The 15,025-nt window shown below is 36.5% G+C and overlaps 1 protein-coding gene across 1 annotated transcript in view; it reads left to right on the top strand.

Moving 5' to 3' along the window:
* Positions 1 to 6,777, top strand: part of LOC142342507 (acetylcholine receptor subunit beta-type unc-29-like) — a 47,720-nt gene extending 40,943 nt beyond the window's left edge. Inside the window, exons 8-9 of the mRNA XM_075393855.1 lie at positions 3,708 to 3,904; positions 6,366 to 6,777. Of these exons, the coding sequence (XP_075249970.1) occupies positions 3,708 to 3,904; positions 6,366 to 6,618 (450 nt within the window). The 3' untranslated portion in view covers positions 6,619 to 6,777. The remainder of the gene's footprint in view (positions 1 to 3,707; positions 3,905 to 6,365) is intronic.
* Positions 6,778 to 15,025: the final 8,248 nt, after the last annotated feature.

Genomic DNA, 15,025 nt, shown 5'->3' with positions numbered 1-15,025 from the left:
TTTTGTGTAATTTTGGTTCCTTTCAAAACTTATCTCTTTATCCAAATATTAATAGTTCTGATTGGATATAAGAAGACTTCCAATGACACATAGATAAAGTTTTCAGAGAAAAACTTATGGTTTAAATGGCTTCGACACTTTCTTATCGCACTTTTCTGGTGAATTTTTTGTTTTTGCATGTATTTGTTGTTGTTTTCATAATCATAAGACTTATTGTTTTGTCATGTTGGTGACATATGATTGACCAACATCCTTGCCTTCTCATTGAGTTGTAGCTTGGCGTATATTTTTTTTCCGTTGAAAGGTATTGAAAATAACGGCATTGATATAACGGGTTTCCTCAAAAACTTCTTAGTTTATTTATATTTGTTCATACTTTTTGATTTTCAGAAGTCATATTGCTGGAAAAAAAGAACTCCATTGCTGTTAAAAGAGTATCTGAGATAATAGAAATTTATACCAAAAATATCTTCTATTAATGGCTTCACACTTTTCTCCCTAATTTTTTTTGAGTTTGCTGTTTCTGCTTTTTTTTTTAATTCTTCATGTAGTCGTAAAATGCTGACTGGTCTCATAAACTTCTAAATGAGCATTGAATTAATTTTGTTGCTCCATACACTCAGTTGATTGCGAATAGTATTAAAATTTGCGATATTGTTCGTTCTCAAAGATTTTGTTTCTACTTTTCAGTTTTTGTTCCTTTCGTAAACTTGTAATTTATTCTAATCATTGAGAGTTTCCATCCAATTCCCTGTAATTCAAAAACTAATTTTCCATTGTTATAATGTGGTAACTGATGTTTTGTTTGTTGGACTATGCATTTTCATAAAAGTTTTGTGAGAGGTCAATATTTGTGTTTCGTATTCTCTTCTTTTAGCACCTTCGCTGAAAAATTTTTGTTTTTTGCGTATTTTGCTGTTTGTTTTTTTCGCAGTCTTTCTAATGGCAGATCTTGTGAACGCTGTAATCAAACATCTATTTTTAATTATCTCATCATTATGTTGACAATTGAGTCAAAAATGTAGATGAACTCGGGTCGGAACATCATGTGCGAACGCACATTAACGAGCATTCTTGTCGTACTACTCGCGCCATGGTTCACAATAGAAGGCCATAATGGCGTCTTTAAGTGGTTACATTTTTGAAATGTCCCAGGTTGAAGTTCCATGTCAAATTGACCTCTGATTAGCCCATGTTGGGTAGCACATGTGTAAGGAATGGTCAAAAAAAGTACATGCACGCAAAAGGACAATTGACGTAAAACAGTGGACAACGGTAAAATATGGGTTTGATAAGTGGGCAAATTCTGTGTCTATGGTCTACTAAGTCGACCTGGAAACTCAGCCTGGGAAATCTCACTAGCTTCTGGCAAAGTTCATCAAAATTTTTGTTGAGTTCTGTCTTGAAGCGATTTGATAAGTTTTCTGTGTTTTTTTGTGGTCACAGTTGTAATCAACTTAAAATTATTACTAGTTATCAAGCTTCGAAATTCTCATTTTGCGTTCTTTGCGCTGCGGTTTGGCTCACAAAACCGGGTTTTCAGATCCGAAGAGTAAGCTATATTACCATCGGATAACCATTGAAAATTTAATTTGACCATCAAAGTCATGGAATAAATAAATAACAGTGGTGCCTAGTTTGAGGACCCAGATCATGACGACCTGCGATCAGATAATCCCAGACAAAAAGTGCCCTCTGATCAGAGTGTGTTTTACGCTCGAAGCCACCTCTGATCAGACTATTTCAAAAACTACAATGAGGCTAGTTCCAGACAAATGCCTCACTTTTTTGCGCTCCAAAACTTTTCCAGACTATGTTATTCTAGCGCTGAGTTTCGGTCTCATCAGAGGTCATTTCAATCTGGCACCTCAACCTTCAGGTCTGGGCAAACACTATGATCAAAAATAAAGTTCATTTTACAGATGACTAAATTTATATCACAATCATAACATTCATTCACAAAATGCATCAAAAAGAGTACATAGAGAACTCTATCAGGCCAATGACCCCTTCTCTAGTGTCTCAGAGGAATAGATAGAGTAGGCGCTTAATAAGTTTTCCCTAGTGCCTAAGAGGAGAAAAAATAAGATCTCTCATTAGAAACTTTATTTATTAGAATTGTTTATTAGAATATTTTCATGGTTTACTAAAATATAATTGTCCAGAAAACCACCATGGCAGAGATCTAGGCTTTATGAAAAGACCCAAGGTAAAAAATGGAAAGATGAAAAGTCAAGGGGGACGATATTCACCCAAATTACACTGTCGAGCGCATACGTGAAGTCAATACAAGCTCTTTTCATGAGCCCATACACAGTTTCGTCAAAGATGAAGACAAAGGAGCTCACTTTTTTCATGTATCATTTTTTTCATGAACAATTTTGGTCGAGAACAGTATTTTCATGAGTCTGGATCTTGACGAAAATTCTTGGTCCGGCTATATGAGAAATTTGTTACGTCTTGCCATACCCACGGGAAAAAACTACTCAATGCTTGCTTTTTCAAACTATAGCCATTGGTTTGATCAACTGATCAAATATTTTGCAATGGCGTAGACAGCACTTGGGAAGCTTATATGTAGTAAAGTACAAAATGTAGTAAATTTTCTCAGATGCTTTGTTTCCTCGGGTGTTCAATCATTGGGAAAATTTTAAACCCTCTATCCTGCCCGGGATAAATTTGATAAATATGATTTGGATTTATTTTGTGGGGGGAGGGTTTTCCCTGACTTTAAACACACACTATGGACCTTAGTGATTGTCAAGCCATTGCGAAAAATCATCGACTTAAATGCATCATGATCTTAGTTCACGTCTTTGATTCATGTTTTAAATAATCTTCGCAATAGGAGGGGGGGGGGGGGGGGGGGGGGGGGGCTTCCATACTTTGGAAGTGAGTTTACTATTCTTAAAACACTCACGTGCACATTTTAAAAAGCCGAAAGTCTGCAGTGCCAGAAGTCAAAATGCCGGAAGTTGCTACTTAGCCAGAAGTTGAATTTCGTTGACTTTCGTCATTTTAAAACGTGCGCGTTTCGTGTTTTTAGCATGGTTAAGTGACTCTGCAGAAGTCACTTCGAAATTCTGACTTAATATCTCGAACCGCTTCACGGTTCTCGATAAACGCCAGAAGTTCTCATAATGACTTCAAGCAGAGTCACTTAACCATTAGATCAACTCGCGCCAGCGTTTGCATTAGATGCTTATATATTGCTTTTATTTAGTATGTTTACGCTTGAAATAGATACGCTAGTCAGTGTTCCCAACCTCTAATCAGACCATCTATGGTCGTATGCGGGTTAAACGAGAGATCCAAATAACATGGTCGCGCAGGGACTCTGGTCACATCTGTCTCCGATTAAAGGGGCAAAGTCTGGAAAATAGTCAATTATCAGATGGCGAGTTCTGAAAAGGGGTTTGATCAGCAATGCAAAGCAAAATGGTCTGATAAAAGTGACAAAGTCCAAAAATTGGAGTGGTCAGAGGTCGCTTGAGTCAATTTGGAACTTCAGCCTGGAATATCCGAAAAAATCTTAAAAAATTTGACAATCAAACCTACAAGCTCGGGCAAGATGATGTGTAATCTTTCAAGATTCTTGCAAGATCTTGCGAGATAATCCTCCAATTTTGAATGGGACGGAGGGTATTGAGAGTCGTGTTGAAGCATTAAGTAAAAGTGTTGATTTTTATTTTTTGCAAATATTTCAGTCGACAATTTCGTTGAACATGCACCACAAGACAGTAGAGTGTGTGCGTGCTCCACTCTGGCTGAGAAGGGCCACCCAGGGACTATGTTTCTCTCTCATGAACAGAGTCAACTGGGCCAGAGAACTATTCCCTATGGAACTAATATCCCTCATGCACTCCCAACACATATCCACCCTCAAACCCACGCCAGTCAAATTGTAAGTACTCTAGTTCAGACTTAAATCATAGTAAATCATCTTTCAGTGTCGAAATTAATACTGCAAAGTGCAAAATTTGAAGTAATCAACCGTGTTAACGTTAGTTTAGTTAAATTGACACATTGCATAAATTTTGTCGCTCGAATCTGTGGGATACTGGAGGAAATAAAAGTAATTAAAACCCAGGAAGTGACATCTTAAGTTGATTTTGCTCACGACATTGACTAAATTTGCTCCAAATGGTCGAATGCATGGGGTCTGCTTTACGGCTTGAGATCCCAGACCGAAGCCGGATATGTCCAGACCAAAATGAACACAATGAACGTTCAAAATTACACGGTCTGGAAACACAAATGAACGCACGAAATCTGGACATGAACGCACGAAATTTTGCGCATGAACGAAACGATAGTCAGGTGAACGCACTAAATTCAAAGTTTTAGTGCATTCATAATCTGAATTTCCTGCGTTCATGTCCAGACTTTCGTGCGATCCTGTCCAGACTTTTGGCCTGCCATACCAGACTTTTGTTTGTTCATTTCCAGAATTTTGTGTGTTCACGAGAATGAAAAAAATTACCTCCTTGTTTCAGTGAAAACCCTTGAATGATGAAGAAGTCAGAGGGTTCAACAATTCCACAAATCCTTATATTCAAATTCTTTGTGGTTCAATAGGAACAACTGGTTGAGCGTAGGAAAATACTTTTTTAAAAAACTCTCTGGCTGCTTCACTCTCAAGGATTATCAATGCACCATGGGAGGTAAAAAAATTTTTCAGTCTGGTTAACACACGAAAGTCTGAACATGAAAGCATGAAAGTATGGACATGAACGCATTAACATTTTGCAGCTAGAATGCTCGAATTTTTGTTGGAGTGCCCGATATTCTGGACACTAAAATTTTTGAACGCACGCTCGATGGTCTGGATATATGCATTTTCCGTCTGGAACTGCCTGGACATAGACTCTTTCCGTCTGGGACGGTCTGGACACAGGCACTTTTCGTCGGGGGCGTCTTGCCATATCTACTTTGGGTCTGGCACATCAGACTGGTAAAGTAAGTAATACATCATTCACAGAATGGCCAAACGAAACTATAAAAAATTTGCAAAAATCCGACACCCGAATCGAAGGAGTTTAAACAATTTAACCGACAGGGAAAAACACAAAGTTTTAAAAAACCAATGCTAATCAATTCACGTTTTCCACTATTTTGGGTTTCTGCAGATAAGCAAGATAAGCAACCCAACATTTTATTTTAAAAAAATAGGTGAACATAAACTTATTTATGAGCTCCTTTGATGGATTTTTTCGAGACAGAATAAAAATTTGCCCGTTTTTCTGCTGAATTGAAACATTTATGACAATTTATGCTGAATTTTTAAAACATTTCCAGACAAAAAAGTTTTTCAAAAAAATTATAGGAGTTAAAGGCAAATTTTTTGTGCCAACATCTACCAAAAGAGAAAAAAATTGACTGTAAAATAAGCAAAGTGAATGTTTAAAAAAGATTAACGATGGTACTTTCCAACAAATATTATCGCCGACCCAAATATTTCTATGAATCAAACAATTTCCATTTTAAAGTTAGCTTGGGCTCCCTAAAGTCGTTCGGAGATTTCCATTTTTTGCAAATAAATGGTGCATTGTTTAGGGCACAAGGGCGCGTTTAACATGAAAATTAAGCATCCAAAAGTTCAAATAAAGCATTGATTACACAAGAATCATCAAGAATTCAAACTATGGTTTTTTGAGCTAAATGCTTGGCACAACGTCTGATTCAATCACCGCCCCAGGCCTTAGAAGTCCGCAAGGATTACAAATTCAACACTACCTTTGATTAATACTAACAAAAGAAAAAAAACATTTTTTTAGACTGCCTATTTGCGGGGATAATGGTTTTGTTTCATTTGAACAATTTTTTGGTCCCATTAAATCCTACTATTTCTGAGACAAGTTTAATAGTTAATACCGTCAACCCTGACTTATATTGATTGACCCATGATCGACCAAGAAACTTAGCCATCAACCCATAGTCGACCCTGAACAATATCGGCCTACTCATGTTCGAGCCAGACACATATCGGTCGGCCCAGGGTCAAACTAAGACCAATATTGGTTGATTGTACTTCAACGGAGCATTACTCACTCGACGCACTTTGTGTAGAATTCTCAAAATGAACATTTCGTAATAGGCATGGATTTCCGCTTTTTTTAATATGGAGAAAAAAATAAACCAAACTTTTTAAAAAGAAAACAAATAGTGGCAGGCGTATAGTTTGTGGATTTTGTTGATTTTATGTTCGAAGTGTAATAAAATTAGAATTGCATATTTTCAATTTGCTTACTCAGATGAACGAAAACTTCAATAAAATTCCGAAGAACTTTTATCTGAAGTAAACTGTCACAAAAACTTGAAAAATATAATTTTGTTTAAACAAAGTTTCGTAAATTTTTTTCCAGAAACCTCCGGTACGACTCCAATGGGAATGAAGTTTCCAAAGTAGAGCGGGTAGTTCTGGACTGTTTCATGCGATTCGACGCCCTGAGACACGAATTTGACAAATCAAATGACAAGAAACGGAATCTGATCCAGGCGGTAGCTGAGTGGCAACTTATGGCAAAACTGGTTGACATTATGCTGGGATTGGTCTATATCACCATAACAGTGACAGTCAATGTATTTATAATTCTCAAAGCAGGTCGATTTATCTAATGAATAATATCACAAGGTTTTTATCGTCATTCAGAAGTTATCATGCTCCGAGGCAAAGCCGAGATGTTGAATGACCTCAGGAAGGCGATAACAAAAGTGAGGTAATATTCGATTACAACAGCTGCTGGAACCGGTAAACAAACAAAATAGTCCCAGACATGATAGTCCCGGACAAAAAAGTCCCGATTAAACATAGTTAAACATACGCATACCAATTAACAGAGAAACATTGAACAAATATGAAGCTGATTACAACATAGTTTTTGCCAAACTACGTAATTTGAATGAAGTCTCTGGTTTAATCTTAATTCACATCCGATATAAACAATGCATTCTGAAGCTTAACTCATAGATTTTGTTTGTTAAATATTTTGAGAATATATTTGTAAATGTTTTGATAATTATTCGGGACTATTTGTCTGCTTCTATTGGATTATTTTGCCTGGGACTATTTTGTCCGGACGAGCTAGAGCCACTGTTGCCGTGATTAGACTATGAGTTTATCACGCTTTTTTATCGTCATTGCTTATATGGTAACAACGGTGATAAAGAAGTGCACGTAATTAACGCCAAGTCAATATCAGTAAGCGACAAGTCTAATAGGAAGTTTGGGTATCAGTGCTTATTCAGAATGATCTCAAAAGGTCTTAGGCTTGCCACTTTTGCTCAAGTCTTGGCCAAGACTTGGCAAATCTTAAACCAAGTCTTGGCTAAACTTGGCAAGTCCTCATCTATTTTTTGAAATGTTTGTAATTTGTTGATCTTCTGGAGAGCCAAAGGCCGAAACACTACAAAAAATTCGGAATAGGTTTTGTCTTCCTCCCATTGAGAACCTAGTAACACCCAATTGTCCTCCCCCTTTGCGTGCTCAGTAAAAAACGTTATTTGGAAAACTTTGTCAATTTTTTGACTTTTTATTAGGACTGGTTTGTGCTTGGATGTTAGTTGGAACGTACCACTGTTGTACGAAAATCTTGGAGTCTTAAAATTGCATAAAATGCAATTTTCTAAGGGTTGCAGATCTCAAAGAAAATCTTTCGGAAGCGCGATTGGCGATCCCCCAGCAAAACGGTACAGAGAATTGATTGGCGGAGAAGAATTTTTTTTATCAAAATAGATAATTTATGAACGGTTTGATTAATTTGGAAAGCAATTTTACCTCTTTCAAAGTGGAGAGTAAGAGTTGCACCTTCTATCTAATGTTCAGATGGTTGTTGTGTTTTCCGGGCAGAGGCCCACAAAGTGGAGAAATTGAAGATGATAGGACCACTATCTTCAATTACCCCCACCCAGTTTCCAGCCTTACCAAATTCGCATAGAGGTGGTAAACTCTGACGAAAGACCAAGACAGAGTGCTTTTTCTGTTGGACAAACATTTCGCAAACACTGAGGATAAGTGCGTATCAGACATTTTTACAGGCTCATGAACAAAGTTCAATTTCTTCTGAGAGAGAATCTGACTCAATCGAGAAAAACTTCATTTCAAAGAATTACTCAGTCTGAAGCTGTAGTTACTTCACTTAAAATGTTGCTCTTAGCCGTTGGAAAAACGCAGATAGCTGTGTTCTTGGCCCTGTAAAAGCTGGGTTCTTGGGCCAGAGTGTACCAGACAGATGTGTTTGGCCATATAGCTGTGTTCTTAGGCCAGTAAAAATGTCTGATACTCTCCGCAGAATGTGTTTCAGTTCGAAAGTAGAAGTTTCACTGCGTTGAAATTTTTCGACTAACATTGAATTTGTTCAGGCTCTCTGTGGAGCTCTTTGTGAAGAGTCTTTTTTTTATTCATCACAACCGTTTGAAAAAAAATATAAACTGCGGAGTGTACGACATACCACTGCTACTACAAGTTGAAAACAATTTGCACGAACCGGTGTGTAAAGAGGAACACTGTCCTAGGTACTAAAAAGAAACTTCTATCTGAAAATTTTTCGGAGCTCAATTTAGCAATTTAACAAAAAACCACGCTGCATGATGCAATATTACTGTTGTTTTACTTTTTTGGATCGAAATTCATTTGATTCAATAATTGTTCATGTGCTGTTAACCAAGACTGTTGGAGAAACAAATGACCTGAAAACCATTCATGAAACATTTTTATTGCTACAGGGCATTTATCCTGGAAACTCTAGACGCAACTAATTTTCAGCCGCGTGTTGCTTGTTCATTGAAAAAACTGATTATGAATTTGAATTGATTTTGAACTTTGATCATTTTGAGGCTTGATTGGAAAAGATAATTCATCAATGGATCACTTTTTGAAAAATTGGAAAACATTGAGACTGTATGCTATTACAAATGATGCCGCTGAATACATTCAAGAGTGCTAAAAAACAAGGAACGAGTTGCACTTACAAGTTACCATGTGACATTTACAGCCCTTTTGCAGCAGATTTTAAGGTAATTGCATTTTTTACAGAAAATTAATCCCATCCATAACTTTTAATTTGTTAGAATGTTGAGAGAGAGGACAGTTGTTTTTGACCACGAAACATCTCGTTACTCACAGCAAAAACTTTATTGTAAAGGATTGTGCAAAATTACAGAGATGTATACGGATTGCATTTTTTTTCTCGCAGATCATTTAATTCATTGCCTCCAGCTGAGCAGCGAGATTTATTGGCTTATCAAGCATTTTAGTGATCTGCGTTGGTAAAATGGTGTCTACCGGTATATTCGTCCAGCACAAATTTTACAAAGCGTGAAATTGAGAAATCCGGATGATGTATACTATGCCAAAAAAAGGAAATGTCAGTGTTCTTGGCAATCCTGCACTAATCTGCCTAATTAACTTGGACCTGACTCGTTGTCCAAAATCTGCTGCCAGAGACAACAACTCAACGGTTGTTAGCAATTGCGAAATCAATTACAATAGCAGAATACTTGACACACTCTTGAAAAATTATCTCGCCGGAAAGTAATCTTTTTTTAAAAAAAATGAAAGAACAGGATAGCGAAGAACAACCAAAGCAGTTTCATTCTATGGAAACAGCATACGATTACGAGTCAAAAGCCATCAGTCGCCAACAGTACAACCAACAACAGCCAATTCAACAGCAACAGCAGCACAATGAACCTTAACAACAGCAACAGCAACAACAGCAGCAAAAACAGTAGCAACAGTTGCAACCAGAAATTTGTCTAAGGAAACCAGAAATTTTCCTAAACATTCAATTAGAAACATCAGGGAACCAACTGGCTCCTCCTTGCCATCAGTTCTAACATCCTTTTTTTCAACGAAAAAAAAAATAAAATTATTCATTACGAAAAGACCAACTATTTTCCAACTTGTTTCCTGTGTTGTCTAGAAGAAACAAAAGAAGACTTGAAAGCTGGTTTTGTTCGTTATCAAATTTTTTATAAAATCAAATATTTGTAAATTACTAAAAACCTTAATCAAAACTGAAATGGATCAAGAAAATGCAATAGACGAAATTGACGCTTCACATGCTGTCAAGGATTTTGTAAGCGGCTGACATCATGGAAGTTATTGTGCATTAAACATGGAAGTCTTCTTACAACCATGAGCGTTACACAACACCTATGAAAATCCTGTATTTCGTATATATAAGTTTTCTGTTTTTGGGTAGGTTAAAGCAACCCAAAAAATGATGAAAATTTATTCTGCAATAAAGCGTTGCAATGGTTGTTGGGTAACATTCTAGCTCAGGAAAAATGCAATAAACTTTCAATATGCTAATTCCCAAAACTTGTCAACCACGCTTTTCAAACTTTTTTTTCTAGAGAATTTCAGCCACAGTTTCTTTTTCGAAAAATTCACTAATTCCTCGTTTTCAAAGTTTTGATTTCTCGTGGTCTTAAAAGATTGTCTGCTTATCTTTGGTGTCTCATGGGAGGAATATAACAGCTACGAAGTTCTTAAAATACCGTTGGCTGCTGGCAGATATTAACGCATAGATAACATTAGTAGTATAGTGTCTTCCTGGGCGCGCATCGTGGGGGGGGGGGTATTTGTGTAACTCTGTAATTGCAACGAGTGGAATACGGAAAAAAACTTTCGAAATGTTGCTAGCTTTTGGCGGTTTTTTTTCGCCAAAACGCCAAAACGCCAAAAGCTACCCACATTTCGAAAAATTTTTTGTTTCCACCGTTGCGTTCCCTTGAAGACACATTTTTGGTAAACTTTCTTTGTTTTTGACTTTTTGATGGGTTTGGTTAGTGTTAGGAGGGCTGATAGGAAGAAGCCTTGATTGCAACCTCCAATCCATTGAAAGTCCTCATAAAATTTTTGGAAAAGTTGGAATAAAATTAAAATAGGAAAAATTCAAAAATGTGTGTTTTTCACCGGGTTGCAAACGCTAAATGTGAAGTTTCTTAAGGATGACTGTCGACAGCCCAGCTTCATTCCTCTTCCAAATACAACGGTTTGGGTAACTGATTAATGGCGAGAAAAGATCTTAGAAATTACTTTGATTATAATTCCTTTGGAAAGCTAAATTTGCTTTTCAAATTTGAAAGTAACAAACACATATTTCACCGAGAATTCGGATGATTTATGTTTGTGTTACTGCCCAAGGAAGATGTGTAGTTCCAGCTCGTAGTTTTTTAGGCTTAAGCTGAGATTCCATACATGTTCCATGTGGAGGCCCAGAGCGAGGGAAAATTGAAAACAGTAAAACCACTATCTTCAATTATCCCGAGTCTCCAGCATTACCACATTCACAGAGAGGTGGTAAAGTCTAACAAGAGACCAGGGCAGAGTTTTTTCCTGTTGAGCAAACGTTTTGAGAAGAGTGAGGACATTATATTATCGGACATTTTTTTCGTGAATACCGTTCAATTTTTTCTGCATCAGAAACTGAATCCATCAAAAAACAATGATTTAAGACAAATGGCTCCGTCTGAAGATTAAGGTAGTTTAAAAAATTTGGTGGTTGCTATATCAAATAAGATGATAGCTTTACAAAACCATTTTTGAGAATTAAAATATTCTAATACAGGAATTTTCATTCAAAAACAAACATACTGAGTTGGTTGAAAAAAAACACGGAAAACTTGTTCTCCGCGGAATGTGTTCGACATTGAATGGAGAAATTTTACAGCCTTTGTGGCGCAGATGGAATTTTTTAATGGTCAGAATTGCTTCCAAAATACAGAATTTGTAGAGGATAGGAGAGACGATTGGACGATTGTTATACAAGTTTAAAAATAATTTGCACGGAACTAGGTGTTGAGAGGAAGAGTGTTAGGAGGAAGAGTATTAACAAGAAAATTTTCCGAGATTTCATTCAACAATTTATCGAAAAGCACGAGGCAGGTGGCAATACTACGGTTCAATTTAATTTCATTGGAATGAGATTCAACGATTGCAACAATTTCTCAGAGACGGTGTGTAATGTTGTTTACCAAGCCTGTTATAACAACAAATGATTTCGAAATCACACATGAAAAAAATATCATTACAAAACCTTTATCCTGAGAATTCTGTAGGACGCAACCCCTTTTTAGCAGCATGTTCCTTGTGGACAAACCAACAAATTTTGATTTTAACATTGCTATGAAACTTTGACCTTATGGAGATTTGGTTGGAATAAATAATTCATCATTAGATCGTTTTTTGAAAGATTCAAAGACGGCATGCTGTTCTACACGATACATCCGGATAAATTCAAGAGTGCTACAAACAAGAACGACTGGGTTACGCTTACTTGTTACCATGTTACCATGCAGGGCATATTACGTCAATTCCTTTTTGTTGCTATACAAAAATATTCAAACCTATTTTTTGTCGTTTGTTAGAATGTTGAGAGAGCGAACAATGGTTTTTGACTGTGAAACTTTTCGTTATTCAAAGCAAAATTTTTTTGTGAAGGAATTAGCAACTTGTAGAAAAAAAATTAAAGATTGCGTTCTCCTTCTTCCTACAAGCTCATTCAATTCATTGCCTACATCTGCGCATTGAGCATTTAATTGGCTCACAAATAATCTTCATTGTCTTCATTGGAACACGTGTCTACCCATATTCTTATCTGAAGCAAATAATGCAAAGAATGAAACTGAGAAACTTGAAAGCTGTATACTATGCCAAGGGGAAAGAAAAGCCAGAGTTCTTTTCAAATCTGCTCGACTGTAAAGTCATTAACTTGAATCTGATTGCTTGTTCAAAAAATTATGCCAGAGGCAATAACTCAAAAATTGTGAACATTTCTGAAAGCCATTACCCTAGCAGAATAGCTGGCGAACTTTGGAATCATTGTGCTCGCCAAAAAGGAAAATTTTTCTTTAATTGGTTGAAAGTACAGATTATCGATAAACAACCAAAGCATCTTCAACTTTTGGAAACAGCATCAGATTACGAGTCAAAATCCAGTCAGGTGTGAAACACTGATATCCCAAAAGTTAGCTATTTCAACGTGGATAACGACAGCGGGTCAAAATCTGATTCCAGTGATTAAATACGAGAAGGTCAGTTTCAAAAAACAAACAGCAGAACAAGCAAAAAGTTGTATTGTCTCCAAAAGATTTAGAACATTTCGCAACCTTTCTGCACATACTTGGTCAATTCACTTTTTTCCATCAGACGGGAGGAAGTCATCATGGAGAACAGCCGAAAACTCGCAACACACAGCAACAGCTGCAGTACGACTATCTTTGCTAACAACAATACAATCAACAACAACCATTTCAGCAGCGGCATCATCACCAACAGCAGGAGCAACAACAACAGCAGCACCAACAATTGCAACCCGAACTCTTGTCTAAAGAATCTCAAAGCACCCAAGTAAATAGCGGCTCCAAAACAACTAATTGGAAAACTCTTGGAACCAGGTGGCTCCTCCTTGCCATCAAATCTGATCTCATTTTTATACCGCAAAAACTTCAAAACATTATTCATTACGAAAAAACCAAACACTTATCTTTATGTTTCGTGTGTAGTCTTGTGGAAACAGAAGAAGACTTGAGAACTTTTGTTCGTTATCAAAATTGAAAAGAATCATGACAATGCAATTGATCAAATTGACTCTTCACATAATGTTAAAGATTTTAGATACAACAGTAATGAGAGCGCAGGAAGTGCGTGGAAATTCTGTAACAATATTAACCTACTCCGATCAGAGGTTGTGTTCAATGTTCAAAAGTTTGTAATCTTTTCACTGGTGACACTTTGTATAATCAAACTCGCTTTCTCTTCCTCTATCTGTGAACACAGATCAGTATGGATATCTATTCTGTCAGGTCTTGTCGGCTACATTTTACCATAAGGTAGGGTTTTCAAGGCTGTGGTGGAACCCTCTGGCTTTGGAAAAACGCAATTGATAACCAATATGTTACTTCGAGGATCTTTTCCATCACGCTTTTCCATCACGCTTTACTATAAAGATTTTTAACCTCAGTTTCCCACAATGAAAAAAAATGTCAATTAATTTAACACGTTTTCAAAAATTTGACTTTCTCGTAGACTTAGAAGATTGTCTTTGATGACTCATGTGAGGAATCTTAGAGCGAAGTTAATACCACTCAAATCATGTTTGCTCAAGTCCGCTCGTGATGTTCAACAAAGTGATTACTTGGGAACAACTGAACCTAGCAAAACTTCTTCGTCATTGGTATCAGTTGTCACAAGAAGCTTTTGGTCACTTTCTGATAGACCTAATCCCAAAACATCAGAATTTTTAAGATTCTGTTCTAATAATACCGGCCTGGGGCCCTCAGTATTTTACCAACCAGCATCACAAACCGATGAATTACACTTGAGCGACAAGGAGACAAAAAATTTCAAGGCTAACACGTTTGAATGAGTTATCAGAGACACAGCTGAGGGAAACATTGAGATCGAAACGTATTATGAGAGTATTAATTTTTTTAACTGAATACTTATATAACCTATTTAAGGATGTAGTACCCAATAGGACTAAAAAAATCAAAAGTATTGAAATGATTTTATAAATTTTCCTACGGAAGTTCACTACTGTAGAAAAGAGGAGTGCAGTGTTTCTTCCTGGGCTGGGTTTCAAATTAGTGCAACAAGTTTGTTTCTTTTGTTACAATTACCTTAAAAATTAGAAAATGTCATCAAACAGTACAGCAGAAGAGTTTTTTTTATTCCAAAAAAATGATACCATAAATGTGCAACAAAAAGATGAGTCGTATGTTGGGAGAAATTTGAATGATCCTAATATTAGACACAAGAATCATCACAAAAGCACAGTTCAGACACAGTTATAATCAATTACGAAAAATTACTTTTTGTTCTATCATTTCTCGAAGGTCATAAACTAGACAGGGTTCAATATATAATAGAAAATACAAAAAAAACGATGAAATTACATTTGATGAATTCAGCGGCAACTTTGATTTGACATCGCTTGGTGACACAGGCTTGAAGGCAACAAAAATTCCATACATTCAACAATCAACAAAAAGATAAAAACAGATAAAAACAGATAAA

Source organism: Convolutriloba macropyga, chromosome 7, assembly GCF_964194025.1.
Source record: "Convolutriloba macropyga chromosome 7, txConMacr16.3, whole genome shotgun sequence".
Taxonomy (NCBI): domain Eukaryota; kingdom Metazoa; phylum Xenacoelomorpha; order Acoela; family Convolutidae; genus Convolutriloba; species Convolutriloba macropyga.
This window is presented reverse-complemented; position numbering and strand designations above follow the sequence as displayed.